This window comes from Megascapheus bottae, chromosome 18 (genome assembly GCF_031878675.1).
Source record: "Megascapheus bottae isolate mThoBot1 chromosome 18, mThoBot2.hap1, whole genome shotgun sequence".
NCBI classification, from domain to species: Eukaryota; Metazoa; Chordata; class Mammalia; order Rodentia; family Geomyidae; genus Megascapheus; species Megascapheus bottae.
In genome coordinates, this window is record NC_143526.1 from 31,597,366 (window position 1) to 31,619,332 (window position 21,967).

Sequence of the window (21,967 nt, forward strand, 5' to 3'; positions counted from 1 at the left end):
TCATAGTCAAAAGAAAGTAAATTTATTTCCCCAGTGTTTAAGTTAAACAAATTTTAAGAAAAGAAACATAAATTATTAGAATGAGTGGTATAATAGATAGGTATTATTTTCTCTAGTAAGGAAAAATAAAGGGGGGAGGAGAACAGAATGGGGACAAGTCTAAGAAGCTTCTTAGACTATTGTCAATATAAAGAGATGTTCTTTGAGCCACAAAAAAAATTAAATTGAAACTGATAATGTTTGTTGCCAAAGAAGCCAGTCCAGCTGACAGCAGAAAGAGATGATTTAAATGTCCACATAGAAAAACACAATCCCTGAACAAAGAGCCATCCTCCAGTTCCTCTTGCTCTCCTCACGAAGGATAGATACACCAGCAACAAACATGTCTTCTGCCTCAGGATAAGAATGTCCATACACTGTATGATCGAGAGGGACTCCTGAAGAAAAATAGGGAAGGTTTACCTACAAAGGGGCTGAGGCTAGAGAAAGATATTGTCCTGACTTGGAAGTAGGCTGTGCTGAAGTCAACTGGGCTATTCCAATTTTGGTTGAATAAGGAACATCCTTTGGGTGTAGCCATGTACCAGGCTGTTCAATGAGGCAGGAAGAACAAGGCAGCATAAAGACTTCTAATGCTGAGTCCACTTGATGCTCTTGAGGTCAATGCCATCCTGAACCATCTCCCAAAGAGGACTGCCAAAGAGAAGAGACACTTGAATGAGTAAAGGCTTGTAAGGAAACAGGCACCACTGGCTCTGAGGCACAAAGCAATGACTTACTTTCTTCCTTCTTTGCCCTTGTGGACCTCAAAGCAAGAGTTTAGTAAGTCTTCACCATGGGGGAAAGTTAAGGAAGGGGTGACATTGTCAAGAAGCATTGTACTAGCCGGGTGTGATGGCTCATGCCTGCAATCCTAGCTACTCAGGAGGCTGAGATCTGAGGATCATGGTTCAAAGCCATACCAGGCACTAAAGAATGTGAGACTCTTATTGCTAATTAATCACTGGAAAAAGGAAAATGGAGCTGGGCCCCAGGGTTAGGATAGTAGCCTAGAGCTGAAGAGCTCAGGGACAGTGCTCAGGCCCAGGGTTCAAGCCCCTATGACCCACCAAAAAAAAAAAAAAAAAAGCATTGTACACTCTATTCATGGAATTATAACTCCTTTGTACAATTGCTTAAAAATAAACAAATGATTGAATATTTTCCAACTGCCTGAAAGTCCTGATTCTAGCCTATGCCAACAAACAGGACTAAACAGGTATCTCAGGTCAAGAAGACTCTGACACAATGGATTTAATCAGGGATAGTTTATTCTTTAAATTTTCATCCCACTTCTAAAACAGACAGTTTTCCTAGAGGAATCAATATTCTTGACCAGTACAAGTAGCAAATTTTAGCCCTTTACTAAGAGCCACAACATATATGTGGCTTGTACAAGTCAAAGGCTATGGGTACCAGGCTAAAATCTATTTTGTGAGGGGGGAGGGGGTTGTTACTGAGGCTTGAACTCAGGACCTGGGTAGCCTCCTGATTAGCTAGATTTACAGGTACCAGCCACCAGTGCCCTGCTTAGTTCTTTGGTCTCTGAAGTGTGAATACACAGTCTAAAGACAAAGGAGAAGTAAGCACTAAAACTTCAAAAAGTCTGACTCATCTGTGCGTACCTCATTTCTCTAAGACGCTTCACGTGTTGAATACATTTCTCCACAGTATAGTCCACTTCCTCCTCTGTAGTGAAGCGGCCAATCCCAAACCTGAAGAGGTAGGAAGAACTGTTAGAGCAGGCACTGGGACAATGCTCTTGTCCAATACTCCCTGAGGACCTTCATGGAGAGAACGAGGTACGACTTGTCTAGGACAGTTTTTCATAACATGTTACCTGGATCAAGATATTAGAATCACCTGAGAAGTTTCTTCTCCTGCTGACAGCCTAAGTGTGTATATTATGTTGGGTTGGGGGGGCGGGAATCAGAAATTGTCATCTTTCATGAATTTCCCAGGTGATTCTTAGTCAAGTCTCAGAATCTCTGCACTAAAAACTGTCACAAAGGGCCAGGAGTTTAGCCTACTGATAGAATGCTTGCCTAGTATGCACAAAGACCTAGGTTTGATTCCTTTGTACCACATACGTAAAAAAAAGCCTGTAATGGTGTTGTGGCTCAAGTGGTAGAGAACTCGTCTTGAGAAAGCCCAAGAACAGAGCTCGGCTCAGAGTTCAAGCCAGAATTGGTGGAAAAACAAACAAACAAAAAAACTTCCACAAAAAAAATCAAGGAGAGAGAAAAAGGGCCGGGACTGGAAAAAAAAGAAAAAGAAAAAGAAAGAAGGAAAAAAAGTGAGAGAAAGGAAGGATGGGAGAGAGAGGGGGAAAGATGGGTGGGAGGAAAGCAAGGAAGGAATGAAAGAGAACGAAAGGAATTTTTAAAAAGGGTAATGTCTGGGCAGTGAATTTGGCCTAGTGTTACAGTGCTTGCCAAGCATGCCCAAAGACCCAGATTCCATTCCTCGGTACCACCTACATAGAAAAAGCCAGAAGTGGTGCTGTGGCTCAAGTGGTAGAGCAAGTGGTAGGGCCAGGACTAGCAAAAAAAAAAAAAAAAAAGGTAATGTCTTAGCTAGGCGTGGTGGCTCATGGCTGTAACCCTAGCTACTCAGGAGGCTGAGATCTGAGGATCAGTGTTTAAAGCCAGCCAAGCACAAAGACAGTGAGACTCTTAACTCCAATTAACCACTAGAAAACTGGAAGTGGCCTGGGGCTCAAGGGGTAGGGCAGTAGCTTTGATCTGAAGAGCTCAGGAATAGCACCCCAGGCCCAGAGTCCAAGCCCCACCACTGACCCCACCCAAAAGGAAAAAAAAAAAAAAAAGAATAATGTCTTTAGGGCAGGAAGTGTAAATTAGTAGAGTGTCTGCCTAGCAATGCATGAAGCACTAGGCTCAATATTCAAAAATCAAAAAAAAAAAAAAAAGAAAAGAAAGGATACATGTAAGAACTGTTCCAATTCAACTACTGTGGGATAGATCACCTATAATCCCAGCAGTAGGGAGGCTAAGATTAGAGATTTTGCCTCAAGGTCTTCCCGTAACTTGGAAGACCTTATCTCAAAATAAGGGAGGTGGCACCAGTGGCTCTAACCTGTAATTATAGCTACAGAGGAGGCTGACATCTGAGGATCATGGTTCTAAGCCAGCCTAGGCAGGAAAGTCCCATAAGACTTTTTTTGGGGGGGGGGGTCAGACTGGGACTTGAACTCAAGGCCTGAGCACTGTCCTCGGGCTTTCTCAAGGCTAGAGCTCTACCACTTGAGTGACAGTGCCACTTCTGCCTTTTTCTATGTATGTGGTACTGAAGAATCAAAGCCCGGTCTTCGTGCATGCTAGGCAAGCACTCTACCACTAGGCCAAACTCCCGGACACTATTCTTTTTTTTTTGCCAGTACTGGGGCTTGAGCTCAGGGCCTAAGCACAGTCCTTGGGATTTTTTTCCCTCAAGGCTAGAACTCTGAGCCACAGTACAACTTCTGGCTTTTTCTAAGTACGCAGTACTGAGGAATCGAACCCTAGTCTTCGTGCATGTTAGGCAAGCACTCTTACCACTAAGCCAAACTCCCTGCCCTCTAGGAACTTTTTTTTTTTTTTTTTTGCCAGTCCTGTGGCTTGAGCTCAGGGCCTGATCGTTGTCCTTGGGCTTTCTCAAGCTAGCACTCTACCACTTGAGCCCCAGCACCACTTCTGGCTTTTTCTATGTATGTGGAGTGCTGAGGAATCGAACCCTGGTCTTCATGCATGCTAGGCAAGCAAGCACTCTACCACTAGGCCAGACTCCCGGCCCGCTTTTTTTTTTTTAATGGGTCATGGGGCTTGAACTCTGGGTCTGGGTGCTGTCCCTGAACTCTTCAGCTCAAGGATACCGTCCTACCCCTGAGCCACAACCACACTTCCTATTTCCTAGTGATTATTTGGAGATAACAGTCTCACATTCTTGGGGCCGGGAGTTTGGTCTAGTGGTAGAGTGCTTGCCTAGCATGCACAAAGGCCCGGGTTCGATTCCTCAGTACCACATACATACAAAAAAGCTAGAATGGTGCTGAGGCGCAAGTGGTAGAGCTCTAGCCTTGAGAAAGTCCAAGGACAGTGCTCAGGCCCTGAGCTCAAGCCCAGAACTGGCAAAAAAAAAAAAAAAAAAAGAGTCACATTCTTTAGTGCTCAGGCTTGCTTTGAATGGCAATCCTTAGATCTCAGCCACCAGACTAGCTAGGATTACAGGCTTGAGCCACCACACCTGGACTGGGGAGACTCTCATCTCCAATTAACCACCAGAAAACTGGAAGTGGCACTGTGGCTCAAGTGGTAGCATGTTAACCTTGAGCTGAAGAGCTCAAGGACAGCACCCAAGCCCAGAGTTCAAGCTTTAAAATCAACCCCCCCCCCCAAAAAAAAGAAGAAAAAGCAAAGAAAAAGAAGGTAGAAAGTAAAAGAAAGTCAAAGGAAAGAGAGTACTTGACCTAAGGAAGGTAAAAGATGAAATGTGAGGGGCTGGGAGTTTGGCCTAGTGGTAAAGTGCTTGCCTAGCATGCATGAAGACCCAGGTTCAATTCCTCAGTACCACATATATAGAAAAAAGCCAGAAGTGGTGCTGAGGCTCAAGTGGTAGAGCTCTAGCTTTGAGAAAGTCCAAGGACACTGCTCAGGCCCTGAGCTCAAGCCCAGGATTGGCAAAAAAAAAAAAAATGAATGTGATTATAATAAACTGTCACCATATATGAAAATAGAATAGTGGTAGAACTTTATGAGATTGTGAGAGAAGGAGGTAAGGGATAAGGAAGAAGGCGAGTGTTGATTAGACTACTTTGTATACAAGCATGGAAATGTCACAATGAATCCCTCTGGATAGCTAATATATAAAAAATATTGAGAGGAGAAAAATGTTGCAGCTGAACTACTGACCTGATAGAAGAATGTGCTAAATCCTCATCTGTGCCAATTGCTCTAAGGACATATGAAGGCTCCAGAGAGGCGGAGGTACAGGCACTGTGAAAGAGACACCACACTTTCTCAGTTCTTCATCAACAACTGATTTCAGCCCATCCCACCCCCAGTCTTCCTCTTTTTTAACAGTGACCTTCAGTTATACCACCGAACAAAAGAGACTTAATTTGCCAAGACCACAGGGCCTGATGCTGCCCCCTAAATCCTAAAATGGGAACCTACTTCCTCTAACCCTTATATGGACAACTTCCTTGAGGAGGGATACCACTAAGTCTTGACAGATGATACCCTTTGTTTGAATCTCACAAAAAGAGGCAGCAAAGAACTCTGTCCTCACTTCCCCAGCATAGCAGGTATTTGTCGGAGTCCAGAGTGCAACTGAACCCTTGTTGGGAGTATTTTTCAATTCTGAGGAGGGCAACACAATTCAGTGCAGCCTCAGAACAGATCTAACTCTTGGGCCCACAGAAGCCATCACATTTATCCCAAGAAGCTCCAGGCACCAGTGGCTCATGCCTTTAATAATGATGACTTAGGAGATTGAGATCTGGGGATCACAGTTTGTAGACAGCCCAGCCTTCAAAAAGACTGAGGCTTTTTTTTTTTTTTTTTTTTTGGACCAGTCCTGGGTCTAGAACCCCAAACCTAGCCTTGGGCTTTCTCAAGGCTAGTGCTCTACCCTGTGAGCCACACTTCTGGCTTTTTCTGTGTATGTAGTACCAAGGAATAACACCCAGAGCTTCATGCATGCTAGGTAGACACTCTACAACTAGGTCACACTAACGGCCCTGTGAGACTCTTATCTCTAATCAAACACCAGAAAAATGGAAGTGGTTCAAAGTGGTAGAGCACTAGCCTTGAGCACTTTTAAAAGCTCAGGGAAAGTGCGCAGACCCTGAGTTCAAGCCCCACAACACCCTCAAAAAATAAAAATAAAAAATAATGAAAAAAAAATTCTCCAAGGAAGTCCTTTGAAGGTGAACTTAGGATATAACCTGCCAGCAAAAAGACAACTTCTCCCAGCTGGGCACGGTGGCTCATGCTTGTAATCTTAGCTACTCAGGAGGCTGAGATTTGAGGAATGCAGTTCAAAATCAGCCTAGGCACTTAAGTCCATGAGGCTCTTATCTCCAATTAACCACCAGAAAACAAGAAGTGGTGCTGTGGCTCCTAGGGTCGGGCAATACCTTGAGCTGAAGAGCACAGGCCACATGACTGGGGGGGTGGGGAAGGGAGAGACAACCTTTCCTATGAATCAAGACCTTCTGAATAGGGCAATGATGGCTCAAGCCTATAATCCTTGCTACTCAGGAGGCAGAGATTGGAGGATGAAAGTTTCTTTCTTTCTTTTCTTTCTTTTTTTTTTTTTTTTTTTTTTTGCCAGTCCTGGGCTTGGGCTCAGGGCCTGAGCACTGTCCTTGGACTTTCTCAAGGCTAGCACTCCACCACTTGAGCCTCAGCATCATTCCAGCTTTTTTCTATGTATGTGGTACCGAGGAATTGAACCCAGGTCTTTGTGCATGCTAGGCAAGCACTCTACCACTAGGCCAAACTCCCAGTCCCTCTTTCTTTTTTTTTGTTCATGGGGCTTGAACTCCGGGCCTGAGCATTGTCCCTGAGCTCTTCAGCTCAAGGCTAGGGTGTACCACTCTGAGCTTCAGTGCCACTTCTGGTTTTCTGGTGGTTAATTGGAGATAAGAGTCTCATGGATTTTCATGCCTAGTTGGCTTTAAATCTCGATTTAGAGGGCAGGGAGTTTGACCTAGTGGTTAAAGTGCTTGCCTAGCATGCATGAAGACCCGGGTTCGAATCCTCGATACCACATACATAGAAAAAAGCCGGAAGTGGTGCTGAGGCTCAAGTGGTAGAGCTCTAGCCTTGAGAAAGTCCAAGGACAGTGCCCAGGCCCTGAGCTCAAGCCCAGGACTGGCAAAAAAAAAAAAAAAAAAAAAAAATCTCGATTTAGATCTCAGCCTCCTGAGTAGCTAGGATTATAGGCAGGAGCTACCAGTGCTTAGCTTGATGATGGTAACTTGAAGCCAGACAGACAGAAAAGTCCCTGAGACTTATCACCAATAAACTGCTCAGAAAAAGTGGGAAATGGTGTTACAGTTCTAGTGGTAGAGTGCTAACCTTGAGCACAAAGAAGCTCAGGGACAGGTCCTAAGGTCAATCCCTAGGATTGGGGAGGAAAAAAAACAAAACAAAAAAACCTCTTGTATTTGTCTTCTCCATAATAGGAGGGAGGCTTAATAACCTAGATAGCACTAAGAAGCCAGACTAATCAGTCTGGCTAGGCTATCACAGTCCCTGTCTATCTGCTGGGGCTCACCTCCCTGAGGATAAGGCAACATCCTTGAGTGCCATCAGCAGACTCTCTCCTTCCACATATGCAAAGGAGAGGTTGACACAGCCTAGGGAAGAGAAACACTTATGAGAGTGAACTCAGAGTCTCAGCCTATTCCAGAATGCAGATTGAGAGAGTAGGTCAAAACCTGGGTAGTGCTGTTCAGGGTCCCCATTCATCACCACATCTGGAAGGCTCTTCATTATCTTCTGTATCAGCCTCTCTGATAACTTTGAGATCCGCTTATGGTCATACTAAGGGGAAGAAGGGGAGGTCTAACCATTAGTTAAACTAACTGGCTCAGAATCAAACAGCTTGAAAAGCTCTTCCCTTCTACCTAGGAGTGACAATGAATCAGACCCAAATACCATTTTCTGTTGCTGGTAAGTCCACTGCATCTAGCATTGAATAGTGTATGGTGTGCTTAATAACTAAACAGAAAGGTGGTGACAATGCAGAAAGAAAGGAGGTCATGACTATTACAAGGTATAGGTTTTAGAACCCCTGACATCTCCCTCAGGATAAAGAGCCAGCAGCACTTCAATAGGGCAAGATCTTCCTTCCTTCCTTCTTTCTTTCCTTCCTTCCTTCTTTCCCTCTCTCCCTCCCTCTCTCTTTCTCTCTCTCCCTCTCTTTGGATAGAATTTGAACTCATGCTTGTTCTGGTTGCTTTCTCAGGAAGAGCTCTACCACTTGAGCCACATTTCTAGCTTGATTTTTTTGCTGGTTATTTTGGAGATGAAATCTCACAGTCCTGCCCAGGCTGGATTTTAGCCTCCTGAGTAGTTGGGATTATAAGCATGAGCCACTGGTGCCTAGCAGTACGATTCCCTTAAACCTCCTCTTCCAACATAAATCTGACTCAGTCTTGATGAAATGCTACTAAATAAGAGACCTGGGCACAGGGTAAGAAGCGTGAAATGGACTTGTTCTCCCCATACCTCCATCTCTTGCTGTGCCACCTCACATGCAGCCCCTAGTCCCACCACCAAGGGTGTGGGCACTGTCCCAGACCGCATACCCCGCTCCTGCCCCCCTCCACTCTGCAGGGCTTCCACACGCACTCGGGGCCGGCGGCGGATGTAGATGGCACCAACTCCTAGGAAGCAAAGTTTGTTAAAAAGAAACACATGTATAAATAGATTATAACCTAACAAAGAATCAAAATAGTATTTTAAATTTTCTATGTTGAATAAAAAAAGTTGAGGGATCAAGAGTTTGGCCTAGTGGTTAAAGTGCTTGCCTGGCATGCACAGAGACCCAGGTTCTATTCCCTGGTACCACATACATAGAAAAAGCCAGAAGTGGTGCTGTGGCTCAAGGGGTAGAGCTCTAGCCTTGAGAAAGCCCAAAGACGGTACTCAGACCCTGAGTTCAAGCCCTGGAACTGGCAAAATAAAAAAAAAAAAAAAATTGAGGGAGGGGCTCAGAGTGTGGCCTAGTGGTAGAGTGCTTGCCCCATGCATAAAGCCCAGAGTTTGATTGCTCCATACTTTATACATAGAAAAAGCTGGAAGTGGCTTATGCCTATAATCCTACCTACTCAGGAGGCTGAGATCTGAGGATCTCCAATCAATGCCACCTGGGGCACTTAAAGAACGTGAGACTCTTATCTCCAATTAATTAATAGAAAATCTTAAGTGCACGAAGACCTGGGTTTGATTCCTTGGTACCACATACATAGAAAAAAGCCAGAAGTGGGCCGGGAGTTTGGCCTAGTGGTAGAGTGCTTGCCTAGCATGCACGAAGATCTGGGTTCTATTCCTTGGTACCACATACATAGCAAAAAGCCAGGGGTGCTGCTGAGGCTCAAGTGGTAGATGTAGCCTTGAGAAAGTCCAAGGACAGTGCTCAGACCCTGAGCTCAAGCCTCACAACTGACAAAAAAAAAAAAAAAAAAAAAAAAGCCGGAAGTGATGCTGAGGCCCAAATGGTAGAGCTCTAGCCTTTAGAAAGTCCAAGGACAGTGCTCATGCCCTGGGAATGAAGGCCTCTGAATTTTATAGCTCATAGAGGAAATCTAGGAGGAGCTAAGTACCTTTAGGACCATAGATTTTATGACCACTAATGCTCATGAGATCAATTTTCATATCATTGACATCAACGGGGATTTTGCCAACAGCTTGGGCTGCATCAGTATGGAAATACACCTTTCTGGAACTGCAAATCCGCCCTGAGAAAACAACAAATATACAGCATAGTATTGAGAATTAATCTGGCAATGGTCCCACAATGTATTAATTATTTGTACCCATAGTAAATGACTTGGTTAATATATGGCAAATCTTCTCCCATTCCCTGTTTCCCTTCATTCTCCTAATCCTAGTCTCCCTCCCTATCCCTACTTTCCTTTTATCCCTCCTTCTCCCTGTACATCTCTCCCTGCTCCTCAAGATCAAAAGTAAAAACACTAAATAAATATTCTGATGCACAATCTTCTTTCCACATTATTAACACTGGTCTTTCCTGCCTCCCCCCCCCCCCCCGCCCCCGGCCAGTCCTGGGGCTAAAACTCTGAGCATGAGCTCTGTTCTTGGACTTTCCTCAAGGCTAGCACTCTACCTCTTGAGCCATAACAGCACTTCCAGCCTTTTCTGTGTATGTGGTTCCGAGGAATGGAACACAGGGCTTTATGCATGTTAGGCAAGCACTCTACCGCTAAGCCATGCTCTGGGCCCAACACTGATCTTTCAATATGTCACATTTTGACTTAAAATAAGGAAAGAATAACACATGTTTGGGCTAATAATTCATAAAGAGTAAGAAATATTGCAGGAAGCCAGGTGCAGTGGCTCATGCCTGTAATCCTAGCTACTCAGGAGACTGAAATCTGAGGATCCAGGGTCAAAGCCAGCCCAGGCACTAAAGTCTAAAGTCAGTGAGACTAATCATCAGAAAATAGGAAGTGGTGCTGTGGCTCAAGGGGTAGGGCTGAAGCCTTGAGTTGAAAAGCACCCAGGCCCAGAGTTCAAGCCCCATGATTGGTTAAAGAAAGAAAGAAAGAAAGAAAGAAAGAAAGAAAGAAAGAAAGAAAGAAAGAAAGAAAGAAAAAGAATATTTTAGAGCCGGTAGTATGGCCTACTGGTAGTGTGCTCACTGAGCATGCACAAAGCCCTGGGTTTGATTCCCCAGAACCACATACGTAGAAAAAACCGGAAGTGGAGCTGTAGCTCAAGTGGCAGAGTGTTAGCCTTGAGCAAAAAGGACAGCGCCCAGACTGTGTTCCAGCCCCAGGACTGGAAAAAAAGGAAGGAAGGAAGGAGTTCAAAAGGGGATAAATGGGAAGTAGAAGGGTAAAAGACTTTTTATTGTAGTTTTACAGTTTTTGGCAATAACTTCAAATCAAATTTAAAAAAGTAGCCAGGCACAATGGCTCACACCTGTAATCCTAGCTACTCAGGAGGCTGAGATCTGAGGTTGCCAACCCAGGCACTAAAGAACCTGAGACTCTTATCTCCAATTAATCATTAGAAATGGGGAAATGAGGCTGTGGTTCTAGGTGTAGGGCGGTAGCCTAGAGCTGCAGAGCTCAGGGACAATGCTCAGGCCCAGAGTTGAAGCCCCATGAACACCCCCCCCCCCCCAAAAGCATAAAGGGTACTAATCTACGCTCAAATACTGGCTGTGCCACTCACATCAAAGAAAAAGGTAGTTAAGTAATCTCTCCCTGTTTTCCTTACTGTATCATCATCATACAGGCTGGAAAAGCCATCCACGCCTGTTCTTGACAAATGAACTCCAGATCTGTGCAAGGGTCAGACTTAGCTCATGACAGCCATGACACCCACCTATTTCAGCAATTGGCTGTTTTACTCCAATTTCATTGTTCACAGTCATAACTGAGACCAGGCTAGTATCTGGTTGAATGGCAGCCTCTAGTTCCTAAGAAGAGGGAGAAAGGAGATTAATGAGGGCCAACAAGGCCCTTGATAAACTAGAATACAGGCAACTTAAAAAGTAAAAGAGGCCTTTTACTTCTCCTCTGTCAGAATAGTTAAAGTAACAGAGGACTGGGCATGTAAGTCAGGGGAAGAGTATTTGCATATTATGTATGAAACCATAGCTTTGATTCTAACACTTAAAAAACAGAGACAATATAAAATGGTGGTGAGAATGCAGAGAAAGTAGGTTATTCATACATAGCTAATGAGAATGTAAAATGGTATGGTCACTTCATTTTTCATATTTGATAGGGCTATTCACCAACTGGTCAGAATTAAAAATAAATAAATATCATGGTACACACCTTAGTATTTTTCTTCTTCGTGTGTGAGATGGTCCTAGGGCCTGAAATCAGGGCTAGGGCACAGTCTTTCAGCTTCATTTATTTTTTATTTTTCCCTCTCTCTCTTGGCTAACACTCAGTCAGTGAGCCACACTCCAATTCTGGCTTTTTGGGTAGTTTATTAAAGGTAAGAGTAACGTGAACTTTCCTGCTTAGGCTGGCTTTAAACCATGATCCTCAGGTCTCAGTCCCCAAAATAGCTAAGATTCTAGGTGTGAGCAACCATTGCTTACTCTTATTTTTTTCTTTAAGAGTTTTATTTATTTATTTATTTATTTATCCAGTCCTGGGCTTGAGCTCAGGGTCTGAGCACTGTCCTTGGACTTTTAGAGCTCTAACACTTGAGCCTCAGCACCACTTCAGCTTTTTTCTATGTATGTGGTACCGCGGAATCGAACCGGGGTATTCGTGCATGCTAGGCAAGCACTGTACCACTAGGCCAAACTCCCAGACCCATTCTCACTTTTTTTTAAGCTTACATTAGTTATACAGAGGAAGATTTCCTTGTTACATTTTCACACATTTTTACAATATGTTACAATTTTACTACCTCTATCGTTTTTGTTGTTTGTTACTCCCCCTATCAATGTTTGTTGTTTGTACCTCATTTGGCAAAGTCATTTCAGAAACATGTTGACATGGGCTAGAAATGGACTCTAGTGGTAAACCACCAGCCTGATAAGCAAAAAGCCCAGAGTACCAAAAAAAAAAAAAAAAAAAAAATCAAAATCTGGTTGATAACAATGGATATGCTGATTCATGAAACTGAGAAAAGAGTTTGAGGCTAGCCTCAGCTATAGAGAAAAATGTCTAAAAAACATTTTAGATGTTTCACACCTGTAATCCAGCTACTTAGTTTTTTTTATTTTTATTTTTGCCAATCCTGGTGCTTGAACTCAGGGCCTGGGAACTGTCCTTGGGCTTTCTCAAGGCTAGTGCTCTGCCACTTGAGCCACAATACCACTTTCAGCTTTTTTTATATATGTGGTACCAAGGAATTGAACCTGGGTCTACATGCATGCTAGGCAAGAACTCTACCACTAGGCCAAACTCCCAGCCCAATCCTAGGTATGTAGGAGGCTGAGATCTGAAGATTTTAGTTCCAAGTCAGCCCAGGCAGAAAAATCTGTAAGACTCTTATTTCCAATTAACTACCAAAAAGCAGGAAGGGGAGCTATGGGTCAAATGGTAGAGTGCTAGCTGTTAGCACAAAAGAGTAGGGACAGGGTTCATACCCTGAGTTCAGGCCTCATGACAAGCATGTATGCACATATATGCATGTGTGGGCATACAAAAATACAAATACACACACACACACACACACACGTAAAAAAAACACTTTTTTTTTTTTTGTCGGTCATGGGGCCTGAACTCTGGGCCTAGGTACTGTCCCTGAGTGTTTCAGTTCAAGGCTACTGCCCTACCCCTTGAGCCACAGCATCACTTCTGGTTATCTGGTGGTTAATTGAAAGTAAGAATCTCAAAGACTTTGGTGCCTAGGCTGGCTTTGAACCATTATCCTCAGATCTCAGCCTCCAGAGTAGTTAGGATTACAGCCGTGAACTATCACACCCAGCCCAATCCCTATTTCTTATTAAAACTCATATTATGGGGCAGGAGCATGGCCTAGTGGTAGAGTGCTTGCCTAGCATATACGAAGCCCTGGGTTTGATTCCTAGATACCATATACACAGAAAAAGCCAAAAGTGGTGCTATGGCTCCAGTGGTAGCGTGCTAGCCTTGAGAAAGCCCAAGGACAGTGCTCAGGCCTTGAGTTCAAGCCCCAGGACTGGCAAAAACAAAACAAAACAAAAACAAACAAACAAAAACCCCCCACATATTATGGCAACATGACATGCAATCCAAGCGCTTGGAATACTGAGGCAGGAGGATTAAGAGTTAGAGGACCGGCAGGGTGTGATACCTCATGCCTGTAATCCTAGCTACTCAGGAGGCTGAGATCTGAGGATCACAGTTCAAAGCCAACTTGGGAACTAAAGACCCTAAAGACCCGGGGACTTTTTTCTGCAATTAACCACTAGAAAACTGGAAGTGGCGCTGTGGCTCAAGGGATAGGGTGGTAGCCGAGAGCTGAAAACCTCAGGGATAGCACCCATACCCAGAGTCCATGCCCCACGACCAACCAAAAAGAAAAACAAAACATAACAAAACAAACAAGAAAACCAAAGGGAGAACAGTACTTAGGAGGCTAAGATTTGAGGATCATGGTTCAAGGCTAGCCCAGGCACGCAGAAATTTGCCATAAAATGTGAATTTCTGGGCCGGGAGTTTGGCCTAGTGGTTAAAGTGCTTGCCTAGCATGCATGAAGACCCGGGTTCGATTCCTCGGTACCACATACATAGAAAAAAGCCGGAAGTGGTGCTAAGGCTCAAGTGGTAGAGCTCTAGCCTTGAGAAAGTCCAAGGACAGTGCCCAGGCCCTGAGCTCAAGCCCAGGACTGGCAAAAAATAAATAAATAAATAAAAAATGTGAATTTCTAACATCCTGGATACATTCCCAGTGGCTCTTATACAAACCAGGAAACACCCACCAAGGTGAGAAACAATTCTTCCAGTGAAGAGAACCATGTATATTTAATGCTTAAGGAGAACAAATGCCTGCTTATTCTGTTTGTCTATCTAAACTCCATCCATACCACTATAATAATCTTCAAGCTTCAGGCCACACCAAAGAGATATACACCTGAAAGCAAGGCTCCTCCATTTTGTTTCTTTGCCAAGAGCCCCTCCTACCTTTAAGTCAATGATCCCAGTTTTCTGCACTGGGAGGTAGGTGACTCGAAAACCTTCAGCTTCCAGTGAACGACAGGAGTCCAAGACACACTTGTGTTCTGTCTGGGTCGTGATCAGGTGTTTTTTCCGTGACCTATAGAACCTAGCTACACCCTAAAAATTGGTGATGAAAAAAAAACTACGTTCAGAGACTGATATTACTATAGACATCATTACTTATTTATTATGCTGGATGTATCTCAAGGTTCTTCTCATACAAAAATAGTACTCTATCACTAGGATATATTCCCTTACCTTAATCGCTATATTGTTTGATTCAGTAGCTCCGCTGGTGAAAATAATCTCACGAGGATCAGCTCCAATCAGAGAAGCTACTTGCTGTAAGCCAAGAAATAAAGATACATAACATTAGTTCTCCATGCAAAAGAGGAGCTACAAACAACTGAGGTAGATCTCTAGAGAAAGAAGAACTCACTGCATTCAACTGCCCATGAAGATGCTCTGTACCCACCAGGTCTGGCTAGGATCATATATAGGATTTTATGATATACATACTTTTTTTTTCTAATTTACTTTATTGTTGTTTTAGAGGTGATGTACAGAGGGGTATCCTCTACATATGTCAGGTAATAAGTAAATTTCCTTTCATGTAGTATCAGCTGTTAACTTTCTTGGAGATTCCCTCCCTTCCATTTCCATCCATGAGTTGCACATTTCACTTTTAGCAATGTCCAGTGCAGCCAGTGTACTCCACTGCTTCATTTTCTCACTATTTTTCCTGATTCTGTGCCAGCTCCCCAACTTCCCACAGATGTGCATGTGAATACACCGTATATAAGGTAAAGAATACAGTGATCAAGCCAGGCGAGGTGGCTCACATCTGTAATCCTAGCTAATCAGGAAGCTGAGATCTGAGGATCCTGGAACAAAACCAGCCCAGGCACTAAAGTCCGTGAGACTCTTATATCCAATTAACCACCAGAAAAATGAAAGTGGTGCTGTGGCTCAAAGTGGTATAGTGCTAGCCTTGAGCTGAAGAGCTCAGGGAAAAGGCCCAGGCCCTGAGTTCAAGCCCCATGACCACCACCACCACCACCAACAAAAGAATACAATCATCAGAAAAAGAAAAAAATTTTTTTAGAAAAAAAAAATTAAGAAAAAAAGGCCTTTGTTTCTGTATCTTTGGCGTTCATTTCCATACACATACACATACACACACACACATTTTTTTTTGTAGGTCATGGAGCTTGATTTTGGCCTCAGTGCTGTCCCTGAGCTCTTCAGCTCAAGGCTACTGCCCTACTCTTGAGCCAAGCCCCACTTCCCATGTTCTAGAGATTAATTGGAGATAAAGAGTCTCAGGTCCTTTTGTGCCTGGTCTGGCTTTGAACCTTGATCCTCAGATCTCAGCCTCCTGAGTAGCTAGGATTACAGGCAAAAGCCACTGTGCCTAGCATAATTTTTTTTTGGTCATGGGATTTGAACTCTAGGCCTGGCTGGGTATTGTCCCTAAGCTCAAGGCTACTGCCCTACGCCTTGAGCCACATGTTGTTTCAGATTTTCTGGTGTTAACTGGTGATAAGAGTCTCGGTGACTTTTTCATGCCCAGGCTGGCTTTGAATCACAATCCTCAGATCTCAGCCTCCTGAGAAGCTAGGATTACAGAAGTGAGCTATCACACCTGGCCTATATATATAATATGGGTTTTAAACACATATAGATATGCTAATATCAACACGAATTTAATTCATACTTAAATTCTCCCTTTATATAAGTCAAATATCTAGTGACTCACCTCTATAAACCTACTGCAGGAATCTTAAGATATGAGGATTTCAGTTTGAAGCAGACAAATCCTTGGGATTGGTATCTCCAATTAAACAGCAAAAAGCTGACAGTGAAGTTGTGGCTCAAGTGGCAAGAGTGTGAGCCTTGAGGGCGAAAGCTAAGGGACAGCATCCAGGCCCTGAGTTCAAGCTCCACAACTTGCATGTGGAAACATATATGCACACACTCTTCAATACCATATCCAGGCAGGGCCTGGTGGTGCACGCCTGTAATCCTAGCTACTCAAGAGGTTGAGATCTGAGGATAAAAGTTCAAAGCCAGCCCTGGCACAAAAGGACCTGAGAATCTCATCTCCAATTAACCTCTAGAAAAGTGGGGCTTGGCTCAAGTGTAGGGAGATAGCCTTGAGCTAATGAGCTCAAGGGGCAATGTCCTGCCCAGACCCCATGACCCACAAACACAAAACAAAACAAACAAACAAAAAAATATATCCACTGCCACAGGCCACTGAAGTTCCATCTTCCAAACCTCAGAGATTGTTCTGCACTAACCTCTCGAGCATGTTCCATAGCCGCCTCACTTTCCCAGCCATAAGCATGAGTCCGGGAGTGTGGGTTCCCATAGTAATGGATGAGATAAGGGAGCATGGCATCAAGTACCCGAGGGTCCTGAGCAGAATAGAATATATCAGTCAAGTCAGACCCACTCCCTCTCCCCAGACCTTCCAACTCTGCCTCAACACATTCCCAAGCAACCCTTGGGACACTGCCTTGGTGAGACTTCAAACATTCTTCTATTCCCTCAGGGATCAATATTAACCTAACATACTCCCACTCCCAAACCATCCACAATCATATTCTTTTACAAACCCCTCAGGTAATTGATAAACATTGTCTTGTTGTGACAACTGTTTCTACTGCTCTTTTCATTTCTCCTAGGCAGTGTAATTCATAAGGAGTTGGCAAATAGCATTTCTAACAGAGTAGTGAGAACTCAAGTCAATACTTGAGAGTAGGGATGGGGGTCTAGGAGCAAAGCTCAGTGATAAAGGCAGACTGTGCACTTAGCAGGCACAAGGCCCTGGGTTTAATCTTCAATGAACAATAATAATCATAAAACAATTATCTATCATTTTCTAGGTTGCTATATCTTTTAATCCATTTAATACTTGGTCAAGTCCCCAGTTGCCAAATGCTACTCTAGCTAATTCTAGAGCCTAGGCTTTAACAACAACTATATAGTGCCTGCATACTAAAATTAATTTATCCAAGATCAAGAACTAGTATGTAGTGAGTTTCACTTCTAGTGAACTTAAAACATATATTTCACTACTGTTGGTAGTGCCCTTTACAAGCACACTCAAGCGACTTGTACAGACTCTTGTTTTTTTTTTTTTTTTGGTAACATTTATGCTTCTAATCCTCAACTTCCTGTAAACTAGCTAAGGATGAGCTGCCCCTCCATCCTTACCAAAGGAGTTGTAGCTTGCACATCCATATAGAGAGGTCGCAGCACTGACTCTGCCTCAGGGGCAGCAGCTGTGTCTGAGGGAATAGCAGACTGGGGAGCATGATCTGCAACTGATAAAAGTCAATCATCAATCCATCAATCAAGCGGAGGTGGCCGAGGAAGAAATGGGCATGCGAGTCAACAGCTCAGTGTGGGGGTGGAGGTGAGATGGGAAATTTAAGAGACTCTTCAGCGCGCTGTAAAAGGAGATCCGGGGTCCTGGCCGGGGGACGCGGGTGACGACGTTCACTAGCAGGGGTAGTGAGGGAGGAGGGCCCTAAGAGACAAAGGTAACTAGGAACGCGGAGGAGGAAAAAGCCCGACATGTCCTTCAACGCTTCCTGACCGGACAGGACCTGGACCGGTGTCTGGCAGAGGTGACCCCCGAGCTCTGGGGGCGTGGAAGGCGGGACGCTGAGGTGCCGAGGATAAGGCTGGCGCCTGCGGGGAGGGTGGCAGAGAGGGGCTGGGAACGTACCGCGCAGGCGCAGTCCCCGGGTGGGGTCCGCAGGCCTCAGTCCCTGCACGGCGTTCACAGCCGGAGCCGCTCGCCTCCACGCGGCTCGAAGCAGCATGTTCCCAGGCCGCAGCGCCCACCGCCCGTCCCAGCGACGATCCTCGCCCTCGGGTTCCCGGAAGTACCCGCCTCGCGCTCCGGAAGTAATCCCTCGGGCGGCGAGTGTGCTCCGCCTTGCTTTCCGTGTGAGACGTGGAGCCGAGCGACCGAGGCCCAGAGCGAGGTGAGATGGGGGGACGGGAAGGGGGGAGGGTCCCGCGCTCGGCGGCAGCGGCGGCGGCGGCGGCTGTGGCTGTGCCGCGTGGCGATCGATGGGTGTCGAATGCGAAGCAGGGAGTGGGGTCGGGCTACAGGCGTATTTCCTTCCCTGATCTCCCCGAACCCTTGGGCCCGCTCCGCACCCCGCCCGAATCCTGAGCTGGCGGGTGAGCCCTCACTTCCCTTTCCCTCGCACCCCGCAGATGCCGGTGGCAGTGGGGCCCTACGGGCAGTCGCAGCCCAGCTGCTTCGACCGCGTGAAGATGGGCTTTGTTATGGGTTGCGCCGTGGGCATGGCGGCCGGAGCGCTCTTTGGCACCTTTTCCTGTCTCAGGTGAGGGTTGCCGTGGGGGTGATTTCTGGGTGGGACTTCCCAAAGCTGCGTCGCCCTGGAACCGGAATTGAACCCACTGGCGAACGACTCTTAGGCCTGGAACCGCCGTGCTTAGGAATCGGAGGCTCCAGGGTCAAAATGGCTTTCTGACCCTTCTGCTAGTTGGGTTACTTTACGCAAGTTGGAAGCTGGATCTCCAGTGTAAAGCCACTGTGGTCACACCTGCCTCCACATTGGCTAAGAACCACATCCACTTGTTTTGCAAGGAATCTGCACAGTAAATGCTTGTAACTGCTTACTGTTGCGGCTGTCAGTTTTACTTCCAGTTGCTTATAATGAAACAAATATATTCAGCAGTTTCTAATATCCTGGGAACAGGATATTGGGAGGAAGCAGATAAACCACTCTGAAACCTGGCATGGTGGCTGAAGTCTCTTTAATCTCGTCTGTAATACCGAGCCACTCAACACGAATCTTGGAGACCAAGTCTCCAAAGACAAAGGAAGAAACAAGAAAAAGTTTTCTCTCAGTTATAAACTGCTGTTTAACTGACACTTAATCTATTTAAGCAACTATGCTAAAAGTTGTTAGGAAAACAGTTGTGTAAATGTCGTGGTGTCTGTCCATTTACACATGACTTATCCTACAAATTGCAGAGTTGGGTCTTGAACCCAAGTTCAACTCCACAAATTAGTTCCATCAGCCAGAAGCCTGTGGTTTATACCTGTAATCCTAGCTATTCGGGGACTAAGATGTGAGGATAACAGTTTGAAACCAACTCTGTTAGGAAAGTCCATGAGACTAATCTGCATTTAACCACTATGAAGCCAGAATTGGATGTTTAGATCAAGTTATTTTGCTAGCCTTCCTTGAGTAAAAAAGCTACAGGATAATATCCAAACCCTGCGTTTTCACCAAATGATGATAATATCTTTGATAAATGACAGGTAAGGCAGCATGGTGAAATATATCTGTAATCCTAGCACTCTGGAGAGGCAAGCAGAAGGATATGAAATTTGAGGCCAACCTGGACTACAAAAGGAGTTCCAAACTAGTCTGAGCTATACATAGTAAGACCCTGCCTAAAAAAAAAAAAAAAAAAGGCAAGCCAAGTTCAGTGGTTCCTACCTGTAATCATACTCAGGAGACTGACATCTTAAGGTTCATAATTAAAAACTAGCCTAGTAAGGAAAGTCCATGAGACTTAGTATCTCCAGTTGATTACCAGAAAGCCAGCTGTGGCTCAAGCAGTAGAGGGCTTAGAACAATAAAGCTCAAGGACAATGTCCAGGCCCTCTCTTCAAGCACACTTGGTTTCCCACCTCCTGGCTAATATTGAATTGAGTCACATATATCCTGGAAGCAAAAGCAAACACAATTAGTTGTTGGTGGCTCTTGTAGCTTAAGCTGCTCAAGAGGTTCAAATCTGAGAATTCCTGCACAGGCAGAATGTCAATGAGATTCTTATCTCCAACTAACTGTAAAAATATGGAAGTGAAGCTATGGCTCAAGGGGTAGAGTTCTACCACTAGCTTTCAGCAAAAAAGATGGATGCCAACCAGGTCCTGAATTCAAGCCCCACGCTCCCCCCTCGTGCTTCCCCCAGCACTGGCACAGAAAAGAAGCCAACCAAACTAACTGGTTTTCTGCTTGGTGCCCGTAGCTCATGCTTGTAATCCTAGCTACTCAGGAGAATGAGATCTGAGGACCACAGTTCAAAATCAGCCAAACAGGAAAATCCTGAGACTCCTCTCTACAGTTGACCACCAAAGAGTCAGAATAGTGAAGCTGTGGCTGAATTGCTAGAGTGCTAGTCTTGAGTGAAAAAGCTCATGGACAGGGCACAGGCCCTGAGTTCAAGCTCCAGGATTGGCAACAAGAAAAATTCTGGTCTGGGGGCATGGCTTAAGTGGCAAGGCATCTGAGTTCAAAGTCCAGTGCCACAATTAAAAAAAAAATCCACCTGGTTTTCCTGTTTTTTCTACTGTTATTACTTACTTCACATGACAGTTGATAAAACATTCGGCAGAATGTCCTACAGACCTTGATGGATCCTTTTTTTTTTTTTCTCATTGCCTGTACCAAACAGAGAGTTGTCTTCAACTAAGACAAATGAGGAAAAAGGATTGCCAGACTTTAGTAGTACTGCACATCATCACAAGGATAGACTGTAATTTTCTTCCCATACGGCCCCATCTTGGTTTCCTCCTCAGGATTGGAATGCGGGGCCGGGAGCTGATGGGCGGCATTGGGAAAACCATGATGCAGAGTGGCGGCACCTTTGGCACATTCATGGCTATCGGAATGGGCATACGATGCTAACCAGGACAGTAGCTGACTGCTACATCTACACGTTCCCATCAGTCACAGCCCTTGTACTATAATAAAATGAAGTATTTGCTTCTCGTTATGTTTGTGATTATTCAGCTTGACCAAAGATACTGTAGATGTGAAGGATATACTAATGAATAGACTTGGTATGTTTCACAGTAGAAACTTTGAGGATATTAGGTGACTTCTATACCAACTATGCCAGTTTAATTGTGCAATTTTGTGCTGATATTTTTTTCAAGGTTTAAAGATTCAGAGGTAGTACTGGCGTCTTTTTTATAAGGCAATCTTGTACATCCTTTGTTCTGGTTTTATGACTATGTAAAAGAATCCAAGCTGGGGGAGGTGGCTCGCACCTGTAAATCCTAGCTACTCAGGAGGCTGAGATCTGAGAATCAAGGTTCAAAATCAGCCTGGGCACAAAAGGACCTGAAATCTTAGCTCCAAATAATTGGCGCTTGGATTAAGGGTAGGGCAGTAGCCTTGAGCTGAAGAGCTCAAGTACAGTGCCCAGGCTGAGTTCAAGCCCCATGACTCACAGAAAAAAAAAAAAATCCACAGTGAAACATTTATAATCCAAACTACCACTTTTCAACTGGCTAATTCCCAGATAGCTTTCTAACCATCCAATCAGGCAAACTAAAATTTTAAAATTCTATTCATCAGGTTGTTGTGAAAATGCTTATAGACATTCTAGCCTATATTGGTTCTGAATTTCTTGGTCAGATCTTGCAAAGTCAGCGGAATGATATACTGAGATGACAGAAAACAGTAATTAAGGGCACTATCAGAATATAGCTACAGTAACTATAGTTTCCCTCCAGAGAAAAATACTGTTTAAGAGCTAAAGGACTTC

General features: G+C 44.6%; 2 protein-coding genes across 3 annotated transcripts; one reads left to right on the top strand and one right to left on the bottom strand.

Annotated features, from left to right (window-relative positions):
- Positions 1-18,314, bottom strand: Nfs1 (NFS1 cysteine desulfurase). 2 transcript variants are annotated; one of them, XM_090352259.1, is made up of 13 exons: positions 18,150-18,313; positions 17,633-17,742; positions 16,714-16,830; positions 14,669-14,752; positions 14,375-14,527; positions 11,124-11,217; positions 9,374-9,508; positions 8,277-8,434; positions 7,484-7,589; positions 7,321-7,402; positions 4,947-5,030; positions 1,665-1,754; positions 1-693 (listed from the first exon to the last, which is right to left on the bottom strand). In XM_090352259.1, the coding sequence occupies exons 1-13, from the start codon at positions 18,244-18,246 to the stop codon at positions 630-632; spliced, it is 1,374 nt and encodes a 457-aa protein (XP_090208385.1). In that variant the 5' UTR covers positions 18,247-18,313; the 3' UTR covers positions 1-629. The 2 variants fall into 2 exon arrangements, with proteins under 2 accessions (XP_090208385.1, XP_090208386.1); XM_090352260.1 differs by lacking the exons at positions 1-693; positions 7,321-7,402 and having other exon boundaries at positions 1,668-1,754; positions 18,150-18,314.
- Positions 18,307-21,186, top strand: Romo1 (reactive oxygen species modulator 1). Its single transcript, XM_090352261.1, has 3 exons — positions 18,307-18,411; positions 18,650-18,780; positions 20,994-21,186. The coding sequence occupies exons 2-3, from the start codon at positions 18,650-18,652 to the stop codon at positions 21,100-21,102; spliced, it is 240 nt and encodes a 79-aa protein (XP_090208387.1). The 5' UTR covers positions 18,307-18,411; the 3' UTR covers positions 21,103-21,186.
- The last annotated feature ends 781 nt before the right edge of the window (positions 21,187-21,967 follow it).